The sequence below is a fragment of the Acinonyx jubatus genome, chromosome A2, assembly GCF_027475565.1.
Source record: "Acinonyx jubatus isolate Ajub_Pintada_27869175 chromosome A2, VMU_Ajub_asm_v1.0, whole genome shotgun sequence".
Lineage (NCBI taxonomy): Eukaryota > Metazoa > Chordata > Mammalia > Carnivora > Felidae > Acinonyx > Acinonyx jubatus.
This window is the reverse complement of record NC_069383.1, coordinates 126963349-126989856: the sequence shown is the minus strand read 5'-3', so window position 1 is coordinate 126989856 and position 26508 is coordinate 126963349. Positions and strand designations below refer to the sequence as shown.

Here is a 26508-nt window from a genome sequence, read left to right as displayed (position 1 = left end):
AGCTCTGACTCCCAGCATGAGCCTTGCTGTTTCCAGGAATCACATCCGTTTGGTGTTTTGCCCTGTTATTTGAGAGTCCCTGGGGTTGGCAGAACCGGTGCGACAGCCTGGGCAGGTCCTGGTCTGGCCTACATGGCTACACCCATCACTGCCAGCAGGCCTTTGGGTCTGGCATTTAAAGCTACAATGCTTGGCACTGGCCGCCTCCTCTGGTCCCATTTTAAACAGGAAAGCGGAGGTTTTCGAAAAGTTGGTGTTGGATATTTAGTTTCCTTCTTTCCGGACTCCTTCAAGTCTCTCAGCCAGCCTTCCATTGAGAATCCCTATGGCCCCAGGGAGGGCTCCACAACGGAAGAGTTGACTAAGTCAGCCTTGTAGGGTCCCCCAGTTGCTTTGGATGGGTTTGGTCCAGGGAAGGAATGGCAAATGAGTTTTACCACACAGGAACACGGGGTCACGAGGACTGTAGAGCTGTGTTGAGGCTTTGGAGTCTGAATTCAGCTGAAAAGAGAGTACTGTGATTAGTGAGGTCTGGCACAGCTCCAGATGGGGGAACAGGTGGGGGTGTGGTCACTTGAATGCCAGGTCTAGGTCAAAAGCACCGGCAGGAGGGGGCCAATTTCAGTCTGCATCCACGCGCTTACCCCCCTTAGCTGTGTTCTGGCAAAGCACTGGATCTGTCATTGGCACTAGAAACACCCAGTCACCAGGTGCCCTACAGTGAGCCCCCCGTCGCAGCCTTGTGATGAATGCCTGGAGAGAAGGCAGGTTTCCCAGGCAGAACGTGACACCTGGATATCTACTTTTGCTTCAGGGTCTGCCCTGACCTGAGCCCCTTCCTCTATCTTTCCAGACATGTCCTATGACCTTTTCTAGAAAAATCAGAGCCTCCCCTGCAGTATTCAGTGGTCCGTGTCTATTGCACTTCACAGAACTCCGACTGCTAGGGAAAAGACTGCACCTTCCTGACAAACACTATTAGGAGCGGCCAGAACAGACCTTGGCTTCTTTGACAATTAACAAGCAGGACCTTGATCAAGAGGATGGTTCTGAACCTTTCCTTCCCGGGATGTTAAGGTTTCGGAGTAGCTCTTCAGAACCGCTCGGAGATCAGGGACGAGACAGACCAAAGGCCTCCCTGACACCCCTCATCTCCTTGCTGCCCCAGGCAGAGGCTGGCCGGTTGCCACGTCACAGGATTGTGAAAGCAGAGCATAAGCCTGGGTGCCTTCCGGCTTCAGGGATCATCCTATCCTTGACCAGGATGAATTCAGCCAGCGTCTAGACCATGTCGGTGTCACACCCCAGCCACGGTGTTCCTCAGTGGGGGTCTGGATGCATCGACACGGCGTTTAGCCGAGGACAAGAGGGAAGGAGCCATTGTCTCCCTTCCCTCTTGTCCTTATGGCCAGAAAGGATCCAACTTCTTGCTGTACGCCTTTATCTATGCGAGGCAGCTGCCATCCTCCTCAAAGGGTGGAGCCAGGGCCACCAGCAGCGGGGACCCTCACGCAGGACTCCTCAGACACCAAAGAAAGCAGAGAGGTAGGGGGTACAACCAATCGCCTGTCTATAGCCACAATAGCCGCTGGGAAACAGGAGACGCCATCTGATCCCTGCCCTTACACCCTTCCAGATCCTTTCCGAGACTTCTGAGGAGCCAGACTTGGGTGACGACTCCGTACCGGCAATTAAGGACCAAGGAGAACGCAGCTTTCTTAGTTTCCTTTCGTCAGGACGAACCCATTTTCCAGTTGGGGGTCCTGCACCATTTTACACCGTGTTCCTTTCAGTGCTAGTCCAAGTGCAAACTCAGGACAAAGAAGAGTAATCAGGGGTGCATCCTGAAGAGTTTTCAAGTGGTTTTCGTATCCTCTGGAAGGGCCCAGCGACCGCTGCGGCCACTCAGCAGTGGTCTCCCTAGCACGTGGCAAGCTTTGTGTGTGTGGCCTTCAGGTCTGACACTGCACTTCGTTTACATCGGAGTCACAATTTACCTAACTGCAGTTGGCCAGAAATGGGTTGTCTTCTGACAGTTTGTGGCGAGCCACCGAACTGACCGTTGTCAGCCGCCATCTTTTTAAATCGCTATAACCGATCTCAAAGGATGAGCTCAGACACATTAAGATGGTTTTCTTCCCAAATCTGGACGTTCTTTTTGTTCAGTTAGGTTTGCTGTTGCAGCTTTGAGATATGCACACCTAAACCAACTTGCGCTCTTGGCCTCCTGTTCCCACTGGAAATAACCCGCAAGCTAAAAATCCGAGTACAAAATGGAACCATTTTCCTAAGGCTAAAATCTATACACAAGGAAATAAAGATTTCAGTGTAAATTTTACTATTTTATTTGTGAAAAAACTACAAGCAGAATTCATAAATAGACATTTCTATTTAAAGCAGGAAAATGATAAAGTGGCTTCTAATAACATAGTCGTGCACATGCCAGTAACAGGAATATATTAACATCTTTTATTTGCTAGACAAAGAGCAGTGTCCAATATAAATTTCCCCAAAACATTTAAGACCTGTGAATTTCTGACCAGTTCACAAAACCACCAACTGACACTTTAGCATGAAGAAAAAAACAAACCTAACAGACCGTCAGCTCTAAAGACGTTACAGAGCAGAAACTTCCAAAAGCGTTATACAAGCTGTCTTTCTGGGCAAATGAAAAATATAGCTCGTATAATACATTAACAAAAATTCACAAGATAAGATTATGTTTTGACATACTTAACAAGCATTCTCTATTTGTCTCCAACAAACAAAGCTAAGGAAATAATGTAACCATCTTTACACAGTAAATTAAGGTTACAAGTCATACACAAGAACAGAACTGCTTGCGCATTAAAAACTGTTCAGCTCCATTGTCATACTCTAAATGTTGGCTCTTAAACCATTTTCGGTTACATACAAGCAAAGGTTATTATATATTCAGCAATTAATAAATTTTCAATAATTTAAGATACGGTAGCTTAAAAAAGTAGACTGAGAATGGTCTTGATAAGGCAGGTGAGACATCTTAGTGGAACTAAACTCACAGAAGCTTCTGCCAATGTTTTTAAAGATCCAGATTGAAACTGAAAGGTTTGATCAGAATATTTTGTGGGTGTCAAGATGTCTTTCCCTTTTTTTTTTTTTAAACTGCATGACTCAAGCAGAGCACGCTGGGGAAGCTCTGTCGTGTGTGCGCACGCACGAGTGTGATAGAGAGTGTGGTATGAAAACAAATGGAAACTTGCAAGCGTAACACTGTGCTTTTGTTTGTTTTGTTTTTATAACCTGCTTACTGTGCCACTGAATACCAAGTATTTCTGGTCCTCTTTTAATATATATCTTTATAAACTACACTAGTGTTTTTATGCGCTGCCTACTAGTTGTAGGGCAAACTGCAAATGCATAAGTTATAGGAATTCCATTTCCAGAATACATGCCTGAGGGATGTCTTCAATTTCGGAAATTAAAAGTGTAGAGTCCCCACCACTTCACTATCTCAACAGGATACACCACAGCAGCTGGAGGACTGGCCCAACGGCATGTGACTGTCGAGAAGTCCCAGTGTTAGCTGCAGTTTCTAGCAAAATGCCAATTTCACCTCACCTGTTTGAAAGCAACCCTCCCTGCCTTCACCCCTCCCAATCCTTTCCTCTATTCTTTATCACGGAGGCAAAACTGAAAAACCAAGACACTGGCGATGAATTAATTAGCAGCCTATGAGTAGCTGGTTCATCAGCTCTTTCCACTAATCTAGGGGTCCAATCACTTTACATGAAACGAATTTTGAGAAAGTACACAGTGTTTCTGAACAAAGTGCATACCAACACTTATTGGTTCAAAAAGCAGTGCAACCCACGAGTTTGGTGGCATTTAAATTTTCTTAAAAAGGTAATTAGAAAACGTAGCAATTCCTTACATCTCTGGAAAATAAATATGGCTGACTAATTTACCCTCCCTGAGACCCTTAATAAAAGGAATATTAAAACTTTAGAAGGAATGTCTTTGCAATATCCCACTAATATTAAAACGTGGATTTAAAATTCATAGTCAAATCACTATGGATTATATATTCTGATGCTTACAGAAAGCATCTGATTTCCTTTGGTTCATTAATAAATACTTTAAAAATGTATTTAAAAAGAGAGCATAGCTTGCATCCCAGATACAAGCATCATTTTAAAAAGAGGGGAACAATTGTCCATGCATTTGAGAATAGGAGCACAGCAACAAATAGCACTGCTTTACAGCCTACACCCTTGAGGACAGAATTTAAATTACGGCACACCAGTGACTACCGAATAGTTTTAATGTAAATGTGAAAGGAACCTTTCCTCTTGGCTACTCAAATCAAGCTGTTAATTGTTTCTTTTTACTCGTTGCCTCCATAGACAGGTACTTCTGTTCTTAAGCAAACCAGGTTTTTCACCCCACAATGTGGCACTTCATCACAAATCGCTGCCCTCCCGTGAGTCCTTCAGTATGATCAATAAAGGAAGGTGACACCAAGTTCCCATGTTTGAAATGACTCTGAAGCCTACAGACCGCGTGGATATGAACGTAAGAGTCAAACGCAAGAGACCCGAAATCCAAACAAAGCAAAACAACACATTTGAAAAACAAGGAGGGGGTGGAATCATGTTAGTGGTCTTTGTTTTTTGTTTTGTTTTTGCAAGACAGTGAGAAATGAGGGAACAGAAATGTTGAAAAAGACAAAGATCACACGCTCGCAGGAAGTCTGAACTTTCCCTGCAATTCTAGCTGCTAATGCTTAAACCATTCACCACGTTCCCACAGCAGGGAATCGAGAAATGTCTCTAAACACTGTAAATACTCCATGTCGGGACTGGATGTGCGTTTGATAACCTTGGTTCAGTCAAAAACAAACAAGAGTAGGTCTTAAGAAGGAAGAAGAACTCTCATAAACTAAATTGGCAGGGTAAGGAAAAGGAGAGGACACAAGGCAAACCAACTTCAATTACAAAAACCACGACTGCAATGTCACGTGCAAAGTGGTAATAGGGAGTTGCTTCTTGTATGGACCAAAAATATAGGTTAGACAGTTTCAGTCCTGAAACTAAGAGATTTACCTCAGACATGAGTGGAGGTCTGGAAAATGGATGGAATTCGAGTTACAGAATACCATATTTTCATGAGTGCTTATGTAAGAACAGCAATGCTAACATGTAACCGGAACTTACACGAATACTTGGCATTCTGGAGCTAGTTTAGTTACTTTTGAATCGTCTTCAAAGCCCTCCCAACTAAACCATTTGTGATTTGTCAGTTATTCCATTGCAAATGCAGGCTATCTGGAGCAGTCTTGAAATCTGAGATCACATTGTGTAAAAAATATATATTTTTATATCGTCCAGTACTCTTTAGACAGATGAGAGTCAAGTTCCCACGTGGGTTGGAACATACTTCATGTAGGACTGATTTTACTTTAATTTCAGCACTTTCCTAGAAGGGACTGTCCCAGATCTGTAACTGTTCAATGTTGTATTCACTTCACAGTGTATCAAGCACCAGCGTTGCCATGGATTGGTTTCAAATAACCCTTTATATATAATTTTATATTTATATATATATAGTTATATCAAAACTGATAGTACATAGTATAACTGGAAGAAAGAACTAAACTTAAAAGGATATGCTGAAAGGATGGAGTCTGTGAACACAATAAATAAAAGTTCCCTCCCCCACCCAGCCCCCCACCGCCCCCCCCAACAAAACAAAAACAAAAAACCAGTTGTCATGTACATGGAAAATTGTGCACAGCAGATTTTTTTTTTTTTTATAAAAAGTAGATTCAGGAGCACATCCAATTATAAATGATTGTTAGGAAAATCATATAAAACAATGGAATACATAAAAGTGTCAAGAGTAATCGTCAGGGTGCGAAATTCCTTGGTGGCCAGATGCCCATGGCAAGCAGAAATCATCCTGGCAGCTTCACTAAGAGGCCGATGTCCACAGAAGATTCTCCAGGGGGTGCAAGCAGCATGGGCAGGTGGAGGATTTGAATTTCATACCCTGATTCATAGTTTTCACAATTCCATGTGCAATTTCAGAAAGATTCATCATTTACTGCTGACATGTCGCCCTTTGGCGTGGAGGAACGGGAGGAGCCCTTGTCTGTGCTCTCTGACCCCGAGCTGCTCTGGTTCTGCTGTTCTGACCCTGCACTGGAGGTCACTGTGGATGAGGAGGTCGAGGAGGAGCGAGTCTTTTCCTTAAAGTCTGTGATAATGACGGTGACGTTGCCCACAGTCACTGCCAACTGCTGTGCGGTGCTCCTGTCCACGTTTTTCAGCCGGGGCCTGAAAGCAACACCCCGGGGAACAGCCAATTAAATATAAGCTATGGATTCAAAGCAACTTCTCCATCAATATACACACGGACCTCACGCCACCGTGGGTGGCAAGGGGTCTAAATCGCCACCACACACACCAAGAGCTTCCAGCAAAAGTCTGCTGATTAACTTTTAGCGACAGAAACCACCACCGGTTAAACCAAGCTTTTGGACCAATGCAAAATTATCATCGGTTGATCTTTCTCCTGTTGTGTGGGCACAGTGATACAGAAGAAACCCACATATTTACACGTGTGTTTTCCAAGTGAACAGGCCCACACCTAGCTCCTGCCCCCACCCCTTCTTAGCTTGCAAGCTCACAGGCACAAAACGTGCCCCGGGTTCTGGACCAGGACAAAGTAAATCAGAGCAGCAATGCTGTGTTTCAATCTAGCTTCAAATACCTTGAGGTGTGATTCGTTTCACTGGTCTTTGTTGTAGCATTTGCAGACTGTATACTGTTTGCTTCACTAGGAGGATCTTTCAGAATATCGGACTTTGGTCTGGGGGGCGGGGCGGAAACAAAAAGAGGCATTTAAAACAGGGCTGGAGTTCACCGGCAAAATAAGAGAACTGTGCAGAGTGGGCTGGGAACTTACTTTGTTTTCTTGTTGGTATTTTTCTTGGTAACACTAGGACTGATTTCCTTATCTTTCTCAGGTTTCTCTTTGTCTTGCTTCTCCACCTTCTCCTTCTTTTCCTTCTTCGGGGGCGGCGGGGTGGCGTACTGCTGCGCCACTTGCTGCGCCACCAGCTGAGAATTGATCCGAGGTTTTCTAAAACGTTTAAGGAAAGACACGTCACTATTTGCTTTGTATTATTTCTCTCACTTTTTTTTGCTTTGGTCTTACAACCTCTCAAAGTATTTTATGACCGGTGTCTGGCAAGTGCAAACTACACTACTTGTTATTTCTCCGTTACTGCTCCTACGCAATAGGTAGAACCCTCTTCCTCTTTCAGATCCACCTCCTGCATGTCTGCCTTTAACGACACACACACACGTGCTCACACAGACACATCCCTTTGCAGAAAAAGTCTTTCGGCCCATAAAACATGACACTGTTTCTAAGAGTGCAGAGAGCACTTCTTCTTTTGAGCTGTCAAGATTATACTGACTGACAGCTTTCAAATACTCCTGCTGCAGAGGGTTAATCTCATTTTATTAAATGGACACTGGTAATCCCTTGAAAGGAGAATGAAATTAGAAGTGTGACATTCACTCCTCAATCTAATTATTCCAACTCGGTCTGCTCCCCTGCAGCTCTGTGATTGGCATGGACAACACATATAGAGCAATAAAAGGTAACTGTGGTTCATACTAGCTCCCAAGGGGAGTGAAAGACTGAAAGTCACTATAAAAAAACCTCAGACAAGTGATACATTCATTGTGCCATCAACCATTATGTCCGCGCCAATCTCCAACTGACACCGGCTCTTAACACTATTGTTTACAAAATCTAAGTGCTGCCAAACACTTTGCACAATGCAGGAGCATTCAGACCCAAATGGGAAAGGGAGACAGAAGAGCCTATGCGTTATTTCTATACAATATTAATTTTCAAACATTTCCCATCTAGATCTCCATTTATAATATAATAGATCGCCATTTGCAATATAGTAACTTCTCCAAGAACAAGGTAGGAAACAAACACCTTGGGTCGTTAATAAGGTGAAATGACCGGCTGCCACAATGTAACCATCACCTTCAGACCCTACATCTCCCTCTGGGTTCCCCAGGATGGAGAAGAGGGCTGGGGAAAAATAACCAGCCACACTAGGTCTAGCTCATCATTGGGAAGCAGGGGGGGGGGGGGGGGGGAGTGAAACAAATGTGTGTGTGGGGGAAGCTTCCTTCTTAAGTAATTCTGCCATTTTGGGGCAGGAAAACAGTTGCTAGATACCTGACATGCTGAACCCCTAATTCCTGGAGCTTCTGAGGGCTGGTGTGGCGTGGATGAGGAGGAAAGCAGCACAAGGAGGAGACAGTCAGCTCACTCCTGCGAGTTCCCCAAGGTGAGCCTGAGTGTGGAAGGCACTGGGTTTGCTCTGAGCGTTTCAGTACTTGTTCGGTGGTAGGGTGACTTTACCAGAAAACGTACCAACAACGGTATAATCTCAGAGCAAACTTCCTATCAGTCTCTAGCAACATAGGCCTTGGTCATGGGTGGTCACCACAAAACCCAGTCACACGTACACCTCAGCCTGGACCACAATATCGTCAGTGGTAAGAGATGCAAACGCAGACGTGAAGTACCTCTAGAGAAAGGGAGGAAGGTACTTAACTCTAAGCCCCCAGAGGATCCCGTATGGAAGTAACTTTCTTTTTCTACAGGTTCTGAGAAAGGCAGCAGCAGCCATGCTAACACATTCTACTCCTTCAAAGAGCAAGCACGAATGTGTTCATACTTACAAAGAAGATCATCACCACCACAAACATTTCCCAAGCACTCACTGGGGATCCAAACAGATCAGCTGTCTAAAGGGATTACCAGTTTAATTCAGGTGAAACAAAATGCCACACACTAAACAATACTCTGGTATCAAAATAAGTCAGCCAGAGTTAATACTGTGAATAAACCATAAAAACTATGAAAAAACTACACCTTGAGAGAGAATTTCAATTAAGCCAGCACATTCATTTTATTCCAGAGAAGTCTGACGTGCAAGAACATGAAAGGACACCCGGACATCAGTCTAAGAGAACCTTCCACAGGGAAGGAATAAAAGGTTAACTGCCAGCCAAATCACCAGGCCCATCCAATCCGAGTTAGAGATGCCTGTCTCATTCTAGAACACTCTACAAAGTTCTGTCACTTACAATGCTGTACTGTGACTGCCAGTCAACTGTACACCCCTCAGTGACAACCTCACATCTTAATCATTCTTGTCACCATGTCATTCAGCACAGTGACAGGCGCTCAATAAAGTTATCTACTGGATGAATAAAGAATAAACGAACATAGCAAAGACAAAGTAAAATGAGGATGAACAAGAGGGCCCAAGCTTCGATAACCAGAAGGAGGTCAATGCCAACCACCAGGAGAGCAGGCCACACGGGATCAAAGGCTGCGAAGATGGACGGACAGTCAGTGCGCTAGTACAGAGATGGCCAATAGGAACCCTTCTGAGAACTGTGGTGTGAAAGTGAGCACGGCCCTGGCCATTGCGGAAAGGGGTAAGCAGGGTTTGAGACTGCTATAGGAAAAGAAGACTTAAATCATGCTGTATGCTGAAACAGACCGGAGGCAGGCAAGAGAGGTTAATTCATGGGGTAAAGGAGAGAAAGTACAATCAAGACAAGTCCTGGGAAAGGAACGGGGACACATTCTTCTGAAGCAGGAAAGGGATGCTAAGTAAATGGGGGTTATGGGCAAAACTTGGGAATGAGAAGTCAGAGAAGAGATTCAGAAACCAGGGACCTTAGAAGCAGTGCCCGGTTCAGTGAGTAGCAGGCACTAACATTAGCAGAAACAAGAGCTAATGATGAGCGGAGAGAAAGGGAAATTGCTTCTTTTGAGTACAGCTGACATACCAGGTTAGTTTCAGGTGATTCAACAACTCTATATGCTGTACTCACCCCAAGTGTAGCTACCATCAAAAAGAAAGCTACTTGTATCTCACGAATGGCCCTTAAGGGCATGAGTGGGGGGACCATAAGAAGCTGTGAGGCAGCCAGACATCACACGTGTCCAGGACGGAGTACCCCGAAACGAGGCCGGCTTGCCAAGGCTCCAGGCAGACTGTGGACAACAGGTGAGGTGCCTGAGGTGTGTTTCTGTGCTAGATAAGCATTCCCTAAGACTTCAGCAAAATGCATGGTCTAAATTCTTCAGCACATGCAAACCATGATTCACTATCTACAGGAAAAAATCTATATATACCTAAGGTAAAAATCAGCTGTGATTCCTAATACACAGCACACATGCACAGCCATGTGATGGCTTGTACCTGCTCCTAAGAAAATGAATGTCTGACTAGAAGAGTGAATGCCGCTCTCCGCCAATGGTTAACCAAGCCACAAGCTCAGAAAACGACAAGGACCCAAGGCTATTTGTGATCTGATAATAAGCAAATAAGCAAGGAATAGGGGATGTCTGCTAAAGACATTTGTGTTGTTTCAAAGGTATTACTGTGTTTTATGTCACCCATTTCCAAAGTCACAACCTAACTCCTCAGTTGTTACCTGACCCCCTCCTCACAAAAAACCCTCCAAAACTGAGGAATATTTATTATTGAAATTACTATTGCCAAAAAAAAAAAAAAATTACTATCGCAGCTTTTTCAAACTCTCTCTCTCCAACAAGTCCCATAGAATTTCTAAGATCAGGGTACAGAGGATGTAGGAAATAAACCTAGCCAATTTTTAAAAGATTTGATTTTTAAGTAATCTCTACACCCAACATGGGGCTCAAACTCACAACCCCAAGACCAAGAGTCACAAGTTCTCCTGAGACAGCCAGGTGCCCCAAACCTGTCCAATTTTTACCAGCTGCACAGTACTTTTCTCAATCAAGTGCATACCAATACTTACTGGTTCAAAAAGCAAAGCCAACTTTTTTGCAAGGGGAAGGTTAAGAAGACCAGAAGGCCCACCAGTGTGTACCTGCCAAAAAAAAGTGCCACCCCGTCAGCACTACTCGGGCAGCTCCTGCCATCTGTCCCCTCTGGTTCCTAGGCTTATGCTCTGACTGCATGTGGGACAATGGGGACGCCCCATCTCCATGAGAGCTGCACCCACCTCACTCCAGTGAGGCCACCCCAGCCTCTCTAGACTAGACACGGCGAAGTGCCTGGAGTAGCAGAGGCAGATCCATTTCCCAGCCATCACAAGACAGGCACAACGTGAAGCTAGATTTAGCACAACTCTAGGAAGAACTGACTGTCTCCAAATTACAAATTAAGAAGATTGAGGACCAGAAAGATAAACTTGTCTAAGGCTAACAATTAAGTGGCTGAGCTGGGATTTTTAACCCAAATCCATCTGGACTCTTGGTGGATTCCTATTTTGAAGGTAACCTCAAAAGAGTCTCTCTGCCTTAAATAGCCCAGACTTGTCTACGTGTGTGTGTGTGTGTGTGTGTGTGTGTGTGTGAGAGAGAGAGAGAGAGAGAGAGAGAGAGAGAGAGAGAGAGACTTGGGCCTGAGGTACTAGGGATGAAAACCTCAGGTCAATCCGTTGAGCTAGACAACTCACTGACAGTGCCAGGAGCCTCATTAGCCTCGTCATCCTCATTGTGGCAAGAGGACTACTTGGTTGTCCCTAAGGGAAGAGAAAAGGGCAGTGGAAACTACCAAGAATGCTTTCCACTGCCTGTGGAACATTCCCAGTAACAAGGGAACACCTATCATGTTTATGTGATACTGCTGATCAGTGAGAAATCATTACTTCCCACAGATTTACATAGCTCACTGCATCTTCTAAGTGTCATACAACGCACAGTGTAGACAGCACATTTAGTGGGCAGAACTTTCAACATGTTGCAGAAAGTCAATCCTTCAGTACGCAGCTGCAGAGTCTGGGTTCTTCAAAATTATCTGTTTTCCAACTGTCAAACCTAAAATAAACTATTAATAGCCTTCAAAATACAGTGGGAAACATAGATCAAAACATGTGGCTTAAGCTTTTGATGTCTAAGCCTTGAACTAAAGCCAATAAACTAACAACAACATAAAACAAAAACACTACTGGAGAAGTGTTATATAGTAAACAGGGGTTCTAGTTTCTTTAAAAAGAGTAAAGCTGACACTGAATAAGTTTTCTGTATCTTCCTCAAGACTTTTTTATAACCAAAAAAAAAATTACCCTATGGGTTTATGGTTGCTGTCTCAGTAACATTTACAAATGAAAATCTGCTGTGAAATTTCAGTAAAAGACATCATCAGGAAAACATGTCTATTTATTTGCTTTTAAAACAGCTTAATATTTCAGGGGTGTCTGGGTGGCTCAGTGAGTTAAGAATCTGACTCTTTATTTCATTATCTGGCTGAGTGTGGTGCCTGCTTAAGATTCTCTCTCCCTCTTTCTGGGGCTCACACTCTCTTAAAAACAAAAAACAAGAACCCAGCTAATATTTCAGAAAAGTCCATTCCATGAAAAGTGAAGCAAATCTTCATCTAGGGACAGCCTTAATTTTAGAAAAGGAAAATTTTCAGAGTTTGAACATACATGAGTAAATGAACCCAGTAAGAGCACAAAACAATCTTTCTGAATTGTTTCTGGTATGTGTACTCATGTCACTGGGGTAAGCACAGACAGACCTTTTTTTCTTTCTTTTTTTTAAAGGCAAACCATATTTTTAAGAGGTGTTTCTACCATATACCTTTTTCCTTGTTTGCCTGTATACTCAGGGGAACCTGAGATTTTACCACTCATTTCTCATAAACTTCTCTATATCTAAGCTACCTAACAAGCAACAACACAAACCACCGTCTTGTGGTTCAGGCAACAAAGAGCAAGAAGAATCTCTAACAAATTCTATCTTTCCCTTGATTATGTTCAGCTTTTCCTAAATTATCATTTGTGCATTTTGCCAACTTAGAGAATTCCATCTGGTGTTTCACTTTTCGATTAAAATACCCTAAAGGCTCTGGAATCAGACAATCAACTCATCCATTAAAAAAACAAAAAAACAAAACAAAAAACAAAACAAAAAACCAAAAAAAATGGTGCTTTACAAACTTGCCAAATCGTCTTCACTGAGCTTATACAGTCCTTGAGTTCTCTGGCCATTTACATCTCCCCAACCTTTTCCTTGCTTTGGTGATCTGCTAGGTGAAGAACTATTAACTTCTAGGATTTAACAGCTGTGAGAATGCTTTTCCATTTAGCTCACTTCTATCAGGACCCAAGATTCTTCATGAGAGACCACATGGCAATACAATTTTTTTTTTAACGTTTATTATTGAGACAGAGACAGAGAGAGCATGAGCAGGGGAGAGGCAGAGAGAGGAGGAGACACAGAATCTGAAGCAGGCTCCAGGCTCCAAGCTGTCAGCACAGAGCCCGACGCAGGGCTCGAACTCACAAACCGCAAGATCATGACCTGAGCCGAAGTCAGACACTCAACCAACTGAGCCACCCAGGCACCCCGACCACATGGCAATATAAAAGGAAACTTGACATGACCAATTTTCCTGTCCTTACATGCAAAAGGTCATCCTACACATATTGTTACACCAGCTAGGACAGATTCTATGCCACCCATAGTGATTGAATTTTTGTATTGATGATGCCCCCCCCCCCCCCCAAAAAAACCACACAGCAGCTGGGAACACAGTGCAGTCTGTATTTATGGCAAAGGCAATATACATGTTGGGTCAACAACACTGGCCACTACACACTAATGGCCCCTGGCTTTGATGCCTAGTACAGAAAAGAGGCCCTACAAGAACAACCTGTTTTCTTTTTAAAAAAAAAAATTTTTTTTTAACGTTTATTTATTTTTGAGACAGAGAGAGAGACAGAGCATGAGCAGGGGAGGGTCAGAGAGAGGGAGATACAGAATCTGAAACAGGCTCCAGGCTCTAAGCTGTCAGCACAGAGCCCGACGCGGGCCTCGAACTCACGGACCATGAGATCATGACCTGAGCCGAAGCTGGCCACTCAACCGACTGAGCCACCCAGGCGCCCCAAGAACAACCTGTTTTCTATTCATTTTACCTACCGGCTCTTGAGCCATTGTATTTTTTTTTTTTTTTTAATACCAAAGATAACCCAAAGTAGAAATGCTGCAAACAGAACACAAGTTAGAATTCCAGCTTTGACACCAAGGATCACAAGCCTAATGAGTCGAAATCATTTGTTTTAGTTTAAACTAATTATCATATTCAGTTCATTCTAGCCCTTTCTGGATTCGTTCATAGGCTAGACTTACGGCTCAGAAATGAAATTAATAGTAGTGTCACGGTGAGTATGGTTGCTAAGTTGTCTCTTTGAGAGGCTCAGGGTAAGGGTAGCAGGAGTGCGATTTCTAGGTCAGTAGAAATGTAACAGCTACTAGGAAAAACTTTACGGAGAAGGGCAGGCAGGCAGACAGACCCTAGTGTGGGTCAAATCAGCATTCATATGGGCTTGCTTTTTCTGCGTAGATGTTTACTTGGGGCAGGCAGAATGCAATTAGTGTAAGTAGTGTAGATAATAACGTGTTGGTGAGTAAAGTTAATATTCCATTTATTATTCCTTTTCGGATTACACCGAATGTATAGAACAGATTTCAAGTTAACAGGCTACCTTTAGGGCTCTTCCCCCTCTGCGTGTACTTGTATTTTTTTTTTTTTAACAACTGTTGCCTCACTTTGTATCTTTAACAGTTCTAAAAGGTAACTTAGAGACTAAGATTCTCAGTTTTTAAAAATGAGAGGATTAACAACTAGACCAGAGAAATGGAATCTCCAGACTACTCATGTGGTGATCTTTCAGCTACACCATGTGAGGCTAAGACTTTTTTAAAATAAAGGGTTTTAATCTCTTAAAAACCTCTGTACTTTTTCATATTTGTTCAAGTGTTATAGGACAGTATTATTATTAAGAATCACCAATGTGATCAATTGGCCCAATGAAGAATAACGGATGAAGAAACACAGCAGATAATCTGGTTTAAAAGTAAAACCCCAGGGAATTCCTAGGTACGTGCTTTGTTTGCCACTATTTTATTTTTTTTAATTTTTATTCATTTTTTGAAAGACAGAGACAGAGCACAGGCAGGGATGGGGCGGGGGGGGGGGGGGGCGGGGGGGACACAGAATGTGAAGTAGGCTCCAGGCTCTGAGCTGTCAGCACAGAGCCCGACACGGGGCTCAAACTCACGAACTGTGAGATCATGGCCTCAGCTGAAGTCGGATGCTCAACCGACTGAGCCACCCAGGTGCCCCAACGTTTGCCACTATTTTAAAGGACAGGTTATCTTAACAGACCACTGTGCAAATATTCGTTATGTTCAGCCATGGGAAGATGAAACCAGCTCCAACCTAATTCCTCTCTGATGCAGGACATACAAGACTTTGCTGTACCAGGTGTTAGTCCCAATGACCAAGGTACCCTTTCCGCTGGCTTGTTCAGGCCCATGTGAACACTCCTTAGACCTAGCTGGCTCTCCTCTGAAAGATGAGTACCCCTAGCTGTCCCCTGAGCTGCTCCTGATGCAACCTCCAGCCATGCTGCACCAGGGTGAAAAGAAACCTATGTGACCTTGTGACCTACACTGAAGCCAACCATCATAATAAGGATAATTTTAAAGTATCTTTTTCTAAAAAAATGTTTATTTATTTTTGAGGGCAGGGGGGCGGTGCCAGAGGATCCCAGGCAGGCTCTGTGTGACAGCAGAGAGCCCGATGCAGGGCTCCAACACACAAACCGTGTGATCATGACCTGAGCTGAAGTCAGACGCTCATCCAACTGAGCCCCCAGGTAATCCCTAATATGGATACTTTTAAAAGTCAACTATCACTTTTCTTTGCTAGGATCATATACATGGTATGGCATTATTAACTTCTCCCTGCCTTGCAAATAGTATCTCTTCTTGCTGTTCTTTTTCTCCCACACCATTCTTTCCTCTCTCATGTAAATATCTGACTTCATGAAATCTCTCAAATCCTCTGGCTCATCCTTTGGAATGAGGCACTAAGTGACCCAGGGGGTCTCAGTTACTACCATTTTAGGTTACTCCTTCCCAGCAGTACACATCCTTGAAACAGGGTAACCACTCTACTCCGTACCAGAAAACAAACTTTCTCTCAATTCCGACTCCAACTATCAAATTTTTTTTTTAGAAAACAAACCATCCCCTTTGTCTGTCTTTCCTTCTGCCGTCTTCACAGCTGAGAAGGAGAGCATGGACTCTGGAGTTAGGATAACTTTATATAATAGGCTCTGCTACTGGAGAGCTCAGCAGTAGTAGTAACTCAAAAGGGAATGGGGCCCTATCTCATTTAATAGAGCTGAAGCGAAGATTAAACGAGGTGAAGTTCACTTAGCTTGTCATAGGACATGTACACAGAATGTATAAATACTTAACAAAATAATTCCCCTTAGAAGTAATATATATACACTACTTTTCCAGCTGCAGATGTATCTACCACCCTTCCTCAGGTACTGGGAGGCAAATATAAAGGTTTACAAGTGAGACAAGTTGGTAAGCCCTGCCCTAGGAAAAGGATTCTAGAGACACATATCTTTCACAAAAGTTGGTGTCCCAATGCTAATTATGCTGTCTAGCTTCAACACAGCAGCACTAAGCATCCTCATCAACATGGCTACCAATATTTCTACATACTTCAGAGAGCACTTTGGCTGTAGATATTCCTTTTATTTATTTTATTTTTAAAATTTTTATGTTTATTTATTTTTGAGACAGAGAGAGACAGAGCATGAACAGGGGAGGGTCAGAGAGAGAGGGAGACAGAGAATCTGAAACAGGCTCCAGGCACCGAGCTGTCAGCAAAGAGCCCGATGCGGGGCTTGAACCCACGAACCGTGAGATCATGACCTGGGCTGAAGTCGGACGCTCAACCGACTGAGCCACCCAGGCGCCCTTGTAGTAAAGAGAACGCCTTCAGGGGAAGCTACCAGGCTTCAACTGTGCAATATCTACAGTATTACCCAAATCTCACCAGACACAACTTGGTTAGGAACAGCTGACTCCAACAGAACGAACGAACGCAAGCATCATTCATAAGCAGCAGAATCAACAATGTTGATTTTAACCTATTCCAGGTTAAAAATTGATTTTAACCTATTCCAGGTTAAAAATTGCCGTTTTGAAAATTCAAATGTCTCTTATGCCCTGAATGAAACACATGACTTTACAAATAACCACCACTAAGTACAAGCACCAGAACTTTTTTTCTAGAACTCAGAAACATATTCAAGTAGGTAAAAGAGCAACAAATGGTTTAGAGTCTTGAAAGCAAGACCTGTATTTCATAAGCAAACCCATGAGCAATGAGTATCTTAGCCCCATAGTTCTCAAAGCATGGTCCAGAGATTCCTGGGGGTCCTCTAGAACTTTTTAAGGAGGGTCTACCTATGAAGGCCAAAACTATTCCCATAATAATTTTCCGTAACTTTTACTTCCACAATAATTCTAAGACATCACTTGCCTATTCACTTTCCAAAGATTACATGACATGTAACATCACTGCTCTGACACCTAATGAAATGTATGTCTGTACAACTGACCCTTGAACAATACAAGTTTAAACCACACGGGTCCACTTATACAGAGATCTCCTGATACAGTACTGTAAATGTATTTTCTCTTCCTTATGATTTTAATAATGTTTTTTCTCTAGCTTACTTTATTGTAGGAATACAGTATGTAATATAAAATGTGTTAACTGTTTATGTTACAGAAAGAGAAGGTAATAGCAGGCTATTAGTAGGTCATTGCTTTCTGGGGGGAGTCAAAAGTTATATGCAGATTTGACTTCAGGGGTGGGGGGGGGGGACTGGCGCCTCTGACCTGCGTGTTATTCAAGGATCAACTGTATAGTTTTGTGTTCTAAACATTTCTCAGTTTTCATTTCTGATATGGAAAACATCTATAGATACAACCAACATGATGCGAAAGCTCCACGGATCCATAATAATTTTATCAACAATGCAAGAGATTCTCTGGCCAAAAAGCTTGAGAACTGCTATCCTAGGACCATGCCAAATTATTTTTTTCTGTGCCAGTCTGCTTCATTATAGGCAAAGAAAGAAGAGACTTTCTTTAGATGGCAACTTCTAAAATAACTCAAGCTTAAAATCTTCCTTAGCAAAACTTCAAAAAAGAAACATGAAAAGCAACATTACCTCCAACTGCAGGTTAAAAAAACAGTTTGAAAATAAAGAAAAATTTTAAACTTACTAAACATCAGAACAACTTTCAAGAAGTGGGCTTAAAAGTATTTCAACCATAGACTATAAATCTGGCTTCCTTCCATTTCCTCTCCCCTGTGGTGCCTAAAATAACAATTTTATTGTGGTCATCCAAATATTTTAAGTAAATGTCCCATAATAAATATGCCCTTTAGATCTCCCACAGCTATCTTTCCAAAAGCAAGCCCACTGACAAAGAATGTACTAGTTGACTTTATATAAGGAAAAATGTTTCCTAAACTGTTTTTATTTTTTTTTTAATTTTTTTTTCAACGTTTTTTATTTATTTTTGGGACAGAGAGAGACAGAGCATGAACGGGGGAGGGGCAGAGAAAGAGGGAGACACAGAATCGGAAACAGGCTCCAGGCTCCGAGCCATCAGCCCAGAGCCTGACGCGGGGCTCGAACAAACGGACCGCGAGATCGTGACCTGGCTGAAGTGGGATGCTTAACCGACTGTACCACCCAGGCGCCCCTCCTAAACTGTTTTTAAACTGGACCTTCTTTGAAGGTAGCTAACTGAATCTCTCCTTTTTTTAATGTTTATTTTGAGAGAGAGAGAGAGGAGAGAGAGAGAGAGAGAGAGAGAGAGAATCGCAAGCAGGCTCTGCACTGTCAGCACAGATCCTGATGGGACTCAATCTCAAGAACTGAGATTGTGACCTGAGCCAAAATCAAGAGTCAGATGCTCAAGTCACTGAGCCCAGCAAGGGTTCCTAAGTGAATTTTTTTTTTTGATACCTCCATTCATTATTTTCAACATGAATTTTATTCTACAGCAAAAGACTTCAATGTTCAGACTGAAAAGGTCTTTTGCTTGCTGAGGATTTGGTCTGAGTAAGTGTTTTAGGGAATACTACTCATACTGGAGGCAGCCTATCACCGGAGCCATTGGTCATGTGACTACAGGTGTGGTAGCAACACTCTTCTCTTCACCAGCCCCCTTTAGAGGAAAGCCCAAACAGGCATCTAATCCCTAATTTCTGGGCCAGCATCCTCTACCTCTCAAACTTCATTTGAATAAAGGGGCAGAGACATGGCATACCTTGTGCTGTCTCCTTTCCCAGTTTCACGTCTGGCATTCTGGCTTTTGTTTTGAAATTCACTAAACATGTTTTTCCTGGTGCCTACCATATGCCAAGGCAGGGTGCTGTGCACTTGGGATGTGCATGCATATATGCTCATTATCCAAGGAGTTGGTAAGACATAACATAACAGATACCAATGGCTGAGATCACTGGTGAGGGTCCTCTGTTTTATGGGGTGCTCCCTGACACACAAACCGGATCATAAGACTTAACAGGTGAGATGCCTAAGCTTTCCCCCTTCTTGCTTTCTGTACTTATTTTGGGACCTAACGCGGTGACTGTGAGTACTACCCTCTCTAAACTTCAGTTTCCTCACTGGCAAAGGAGATTAGAGGTAAGTGATCTCTAAGGTTCCTTTAGCTGAGACACCTGTATTCAATATTTAGTAAAGACAACTACATAGAGTATTTGTTCTCAAGGTAGAGGCAGGTTTTCAGTTTATGCTGTTAGTAACTCATTTAGCCTCTTATTTTAAAAAGGATTAAATATCATGGGGTACATTCTACAAACTATACTGTTGGTTTAGTGACTATGATATGACCCCTCTCTCCTGCTGCGAAAGACATACGAAATTACCTTATAAATCATGTCAATAATTTAGAAGGAATCACAGAAACTACAAATCTCTAAGCAAACCACATTTTCAGATGCAAATAAATCCAATGATGAACCAAGGTTTTCTCTCTCCAAGAAACACTTTACAACAGCAATCCAATCTACTCTGCAAATTACTTTATAGTTGTCAAAGATCTCATTTAAAATGCATTTAAACACTTCAAAATTACAGTTCATGTCACAAAAGTGGGCACCTGCAAAGCACACAAAAGAATTAGTAAATCTTCAAAGGGGGGAAAAAAAGGCAATTAGATAACTCAAAGGAATCTGAGGTCTAACAAGTCCATTGCCTCCTTCAGGTCTTGGGTTTCCTCACCCGCAAAATTAAAGCATTGGGCTTCATTAAGGTCATCGTTTAGGATTCCTTCAAATCTAATCCTTGAAAAAACCAAACCAAAACGTACATACTAGACAGTAACCGTTCTAACAAACATGGCTAGAGCTAGTTCATGGTCAAATTATCATGTCATAATGGGTTTCCTACATCACTGGCAATCAAAACTTAAAGCCCGCCATCACTTGGCAAAGAGGTTCACCGCAGGGTTTTTCAGCCTCAGCACTGTTGATCTTTTGGACCTCCTAACTCTTTGCTATAGGGGCTGTACTTAAGCAAAGAGGAATATTTAGCAGCATCCCCCCCCCACCTACCAGATGCCAGGGGCACCCCAATCCCCAAGTCATGACAGGCAGAAATTTCTCTAGACACTGCCAAATGTTCTCTAGGAGGCAAAATCACTCCCAGGTGAAAACCACTGTTATGTACAAGATTATCATACAGAGAAGCAAAATATCTACAAAGATGGGAAAGCAGCCCAAAATACAACAGTGCTTCTGTTAAAATGTTATCGAAAGATATCCACCAGAAACATCTGTAATGTGTTCATCATCCTAATTGTTGGAGGTTACCAGAGAGTGAGATTTAGGAAGAACAATCTGAAGAACTTTGAAAATATTAACAGTGGTTTTTCAAATGAAGTCGTATGATCACTCTTCTCAAACATTTTGTGATACTTTTACTAAATAAAGTTCTATACCTCACAGCAACACAAGGATTTACCTGTAAGATATATCATTTACACTGACATTAAACAGAAGTCTTTGGTAATTTCATATAGAGCCAAGCATCACACATTTGGTCGGGAACATACCAGTCGCTGAGATCTAAGTAACAGTGTTTTAATGTGTAGCACGTATTCTAAGGGGGGAAAACCCAAGGTAAAATGTAAAGCAACTTCAGTATATTAATAACCACGAGACCGGTCTGACCAATCACCAAAGAGAAGGCAGAGGAAAGACTATTTGACGGTCTCTACACAATTTCAACTCTATTAAGATCATCTAGATTTCAGGGATTTCAGGTGAATCAGTTTTTATTTCCAGTAAGGGAAGGGAAATTTTAGGGTTATCTCATTTCAAACGGTTGAAAAGTTCGATGCGAATGAAGGCGAGAACTCTGAAACCACCAGTAGCTCTCAGCAAGAGAAACTAGCACTGGAGTTTGAGAACTCCTTCAACTCCATGAATAGGATTTTGTTTTGCTGGGACACTGTGGCACAGGATGGAGATCGGGATTCAGAGAGCAACTTAAACAGTATGGTAAATCTTTGAGTTAAATATTGGTCCTATTTGTTACACAGGGATGAAACATTTCTCAGAATCAGAAAATAACGAGAATTATTTGAATAAGAATAGAAGTTTCAATAAAGACGAGAATATTTTGAGATACACTGTCAACAGTCACGTATCACACCCCCAACAGGTCCGAGCATGCACCTTATCTTAGTGCCTAAGAAATCAGTGATGCAAGTATCAAAATCTGTGTCAGATAAGGAAAACACATTTGTTGGAAAATGTTGATAGCCACGCCTCCTAGAATGAATACTTTTAATTCTGAGGGACCGAAGGAAGTGTTTAGGACACTACATTAACCAACATCTCTATGTAAAAAGTGAATTCTGTGCACAGCCCCTACCCACCCTTGAGTACTTTTCTTCCCTTAAGCAAAATTCTCAGAACAACTTTCCTAGCAATTAAGTGTGGTGAACTGAATGGGCGCTGCCTAATGCTTTCAGTGTCAAATCATGTGTTACTACTATGGTCAGAACACCTTCCCAGGAAGATATACTCTCTCCCCTTCCTCATTCTTAACATGCTACTGAGACCTCAGAACAGGGGCTGCTTACCTCCACTACTCATCCCTACAACCCCACTTCTGGATCTTCACTGTCTTCCTCCGTTCTAGCTCAGGGCCTAAACACCTTCCTCCTCAATGTCCTACCTGCAAAGTCCAGTCTTGCCCCTAGTTAATCCCACATGACGCTACTGAGACCAACGGTCTGAAAAAGAAAGTGTAATTGGCGATTTCTGTTTAACATCTACCCCCGACCACGGTTTACAGAAGTAAATCTGAACTCCCAAACTTGATGTGAGGGGCTCCTCACAACTCGGTTCTGACGATCCTCTCCAGCTCACTCCGCCTCCACCACAGCCTGCTCCTGAGCTCTAGCTTAAGCCACACGGACTTGAGCCCATCTTTTTCAGAAGATACCTTTTATGTCTTGCTGTATTTGCTCACCACACTGATCCCTTAGCTTCTGAAATGTCCTTCCCCATAACTGATGTGCAAAACCCATACGTACCTAAGACCCAGCTCAAATGCTGCTTTTCCAAATTCTACTGGCTAATACCGGTTTGTGGCCAGATTTTCAGGGTTCCCTAACACCCCTGGACCTACCTCCACCACTTAATACTCTGTATTATAATCACTCTGTCTCTCCTTACTAGATTATAAACATCTGAGGCCATACTGACACTTTACATTTTGTTTTACTTCCCAAACTTGCTTCAAAGTAACTGACAAGAGCTCAGTTAATGTTGCCTGCAAGAACCCAGGTCCTCTGTACAATGTGGTGCAGACAGCAAGTGCTGTATCAGCATGTGACACAAGATTATATTATTATCATGCTGTACATAACAGTCTCTCTGGGACTCAGAACTGAGGGACTTTGTACAATTCCTCTTTCACACTGCCATTCCCCAGCAAAACACTAGGACACAGGAGGTTCTCAAAGAATATCAATACCTACCCCAGAGGGACAACAGCTCCCAGTTTAAAAGAGGGGAAGAAAGGAGCAAGAAAATGAATGGGGAATGCACGGCACCCTCTGAAGAGGCACTGTGTCACGTGTCCTGCACGCATCACCTCACAATCCTCACAACATTCCCAAGTCACTGAAGGGACCAAAGCCTGAAGGTCCAACGGTAAACAGACGGCTAGAGCCGGTAGAGTCTAATCCAAGTTTATGCTCTTTCCACTAACCCACACTGCCTGCCCAGTGAACCTCGAGAAGGAAGAAAAGAAGTGAACTGAAGCCAGTGAAAGTGAGGAAAACACAAGAGAAGACTATACCACAAGAGACACAGAGGCAGAGACAAAGAGACAGAGAGAGAGGGAGGGAGACAGAGATCGACTCCAAGAAAGAACAGCCAATATTGAAAGCTGCAGCAAATGAGGACACAAAAAACGAGATCTCTGAATCTGCTAATCAACGAAGTGCATTTGCAAAAGAAATGTTTCTCTTCTGTTCCTTCACTACATAACATATGTGCCCCTTCACCTTTCCTCTGACCTCAAATATCCCAACTATTTCAACATATCCAACCTACACTCCACAACTATATAGGTATGGAAAAAGCAGACTCTGACATTCTGTTGTACGATGCCTGTATTTTTAAATATCTAGAGCCCAGGAATTGGTACAAAATTCTTAGGAAGTCAAGTCTAAGGAATGCTCTTCATCTTTTCCGTGTCTTTAGCAAAGTAAAAAGATCTATGGGTACTAACAAATGACTTCTCAAAGCATTGCACAATTAGTAAGTCCGCTTACTTAACCTTACAGGAACCACACTATTTTCAAGAGTAAGCACTGTGGCATCAAGTGGGATCCTCATATTACCAGCAAGCTCTCCAATTACACAGCTTTATCTAAATCCCTGGCTTGTAAGAAGGGACATTCGGATACACAGAGACGGTGGTGTGGTGCATACCTGCAAGTACCCGCACCACTCTGGAACAACTTCTCAAGCTGGCACTCCACTCCACATCAAGTATCTGCCTTTGGCATGAAAGTAAGCCAATCTGCATGCCTTGTAGTAAGTTTCCAACAGGGTAAGGATCCTACAGGTTCCAAAAATGACTCTTACGTGTCTTTGTTTGAAATGGGCTTTTTTTTGTTCTTAAACCAAACTGCTACAACTGCACTTTGTTTGAAGGTTTGCTGAAAATTGGATTTGCTAACTGGCAAAGATAAAATAGAGATTTTTCAAATTCTTTGTTTTAGAAGTCTGAAAACACAAATGTTTTGTTTTTAACTAATTTTAGAGTTCCAAAAATGGTACTCAGCATACACCCCTCACGCGGCCTCTCCTGATGTTAACTTCTTATATAAACATAATTATCAAAACCTGAAAATTAACACTGGGGTACAATAATGTTAACTAAAATGGACACTTTCTTTTATTCTCACCACTCGTCCCACCAATGTTCTTTTTCTCTTTCAGGATCCTGTCTAGGCTCGTGCATTGCATTCTATTGTTAGTTCTCATCAGCTCCTCAGTCTCCAGGTCTCTGATGACCCTGAAACCTTTGAAGAGTACTGGTCATTATTATGTAACAATGTACTTCAATTGGGGTTTGTCTGATGAGTTCTCACGAAAAAAAGAAGTCACCCATTTTCACAACACCAGAGCCAAGATGTGTATCCTCCTGTGTGTGTTTTCACACCTTATTTGTAATGTTAACCATAACCACTTGGCTAAGGAGGTGTCTGTCAGGTTTCTCTAAAGTTATTGTCTTTTAAATAAACATCTTGAGAGGTATCTTGAGACTATATATAAAAATATGTTGTTTCTCCTCAAACTTTCACCTATTAACGTCAGCATCCAAATGTGGACTGTGCAAAAATTACTATTTTGTTTTGGTTTTGCCCAATGGTGGCTTTCTGGGTGCCTCTTTCTTTCTGTATTTACTAACTGGGATTCTCCTGGAGGTAAGAACTGTCTTTTCTCTCCCAGTATGGATTCATGGATATTTACTTTATCCTACAGGTTAATATCCAGTATTACCATTATTTATTTTGTGTCTCCAATCACTTCAGCTTTGGCCATCAGGAGCTCCTTCTTCAGGTTCAGTTCTACAATCCCTCATCCTTTTCTGAGGCCTTAAAACTCTACAAAGTTTTAGGAGCAACTATTCCTAGGACTATTTCACATTCCTAAGCACTGTACCCAAAACCAGTTACAGCCCAGCTAGCAAGGAATAAAACACCCGAACTTACCAGTCATGTAAAGTGATAGATGAATCACTACATCCTGTCCCAATCAGCATTATATTCCAGACAGCACAACTATTAACAAAAACAGGTGATGCCTAAGCAAATGGGAGCTCTAGGTATCATTATGAGTACATTTCCTCCAAAGGTACTATTTTAATGCCTCTTCTAACAGAAAACTGCTGTGTTCTAAAGACATCCTTGATCACCAAACAATTTGCGGCCAGAGGTAAAAATGCCAGAAAGAACAATGATGGATTCCAGTTAGGTAGAAAATGTTCTCTAAAACACATTCAGGGAGGGGGACTGGGGGGGGGGGGTGGGGGAGACAGACTTCAAACTCTGAAAGAACCTGGAAATATTCTGACCAGGAATAGAAAAGAGCGCAAAAGCCAAAGCTGAGTGCATGCTCCAAACAGCAAATAGCCTCTGGTGGGGGAAACAGAAGCCACCCCTGCCCACTTTGTGCGGCTCTGTCCATGGCCTTGGAAGAAATAACTAGCGGCACCTCCAAAAGGACTTCCCTTTGCTTTACAGGTGCATGCTTACCTGCCATCCAAGGAAAACCAAGGGAGGCAGGTAGTAAGAGTAATAGGTGCTGTGGCCTGCTAACTAGAACAACTTTTGCCTAGGATACATTTTAAGAAGGCACAACTTACATAAAATGCACACAGTTTTAGCATTACAGTTTAAGTTTTGACAAATGTATACAGCAGTAGTCATCACCCTCAACCCAGATTCCTTTGTGTCCACCTTCCCAGACAACCCCTACTGCCAGCTCCATGAGGCTACCGATTTGTTTTTTGTCACTATGGTTTAAATCTTTGAGTTTCACATAAATGAAATTATATAGCATCTTTGTTTGTATGTAGTTATTTTTGCTGAACATAGTATTTCTGAGATTCACCTACGGTGCTGTATTTTGCTTACCCAGTCTCCTAATGATGGACAGTTGGGCCGTTGCCAATTTTTAGCTATCATGAATAAGGCTGCTATTAACATTCATGCACAAGTCTTTGTGTGAACATGTTTTCATTTCTCTTGGCTAGAATTCCTATGGCAAGTATATACTTCACTTTATGGTAAGTGTATATTTAACTTTTTAAGAAATCGCCCAACTATTTTTCAACAGGACTGTGCCGTGTTACATTTCCTCCAGCAAAGTATGGGTATTCCACTGTTCCACATGTTCAACAACCCTTGGTACTATCAGTCTTTTTAATTTGAGTAATTCTAGTGGCCGTACAGTAGTATCTCAATGTGGTT

The 26508-nt window shown here is 42.5% G+C and overlaps 1 protein-coding gene and 1 long non-coding RNA gene across 2 annotated transcripts in view; one reads left to right on the top strand and one right to left on the bottom strand.

The window, feature by feature from the left end:
* Positions 1–2329: 2329 nt before the first annotated feature.
* Positions 2330–26508, bottom strand: part of RYBP (RING1 and YY1 binding protein) — an 84383-nt gene continuing 60204 nt past the window's right edge. The window contains exons 3-5 of the mRNA XM_027042482.2: positions 6949–7125; positions 6754–6852; positions 2330–6317 (exon numbers count right to left, since the gene is read on the bottom strand). Of these exons, the coding sequence (XP_026898283.1) occupies positions 6065–6317; positions 6754–6852; positions 6949–7125 (529 nt within the window). The 3' untranslated portion in view covers positions 2330–6064. The remainder of the gene's footprint in view (positions 6318–6753; positions 6853–6948; positions 7126–26508) is intronic.
* Positions 19423–24803, top strand: LOC113594627 (uncharacterized). The gene is made up of 3 exons (XR_008297035.1): positions 19423–19631; positions 23812–24040; positions 24473–24803. It is a non-coding gene; the product is annotated as an uncharacterized LOC113594627 (long non-coding RNA).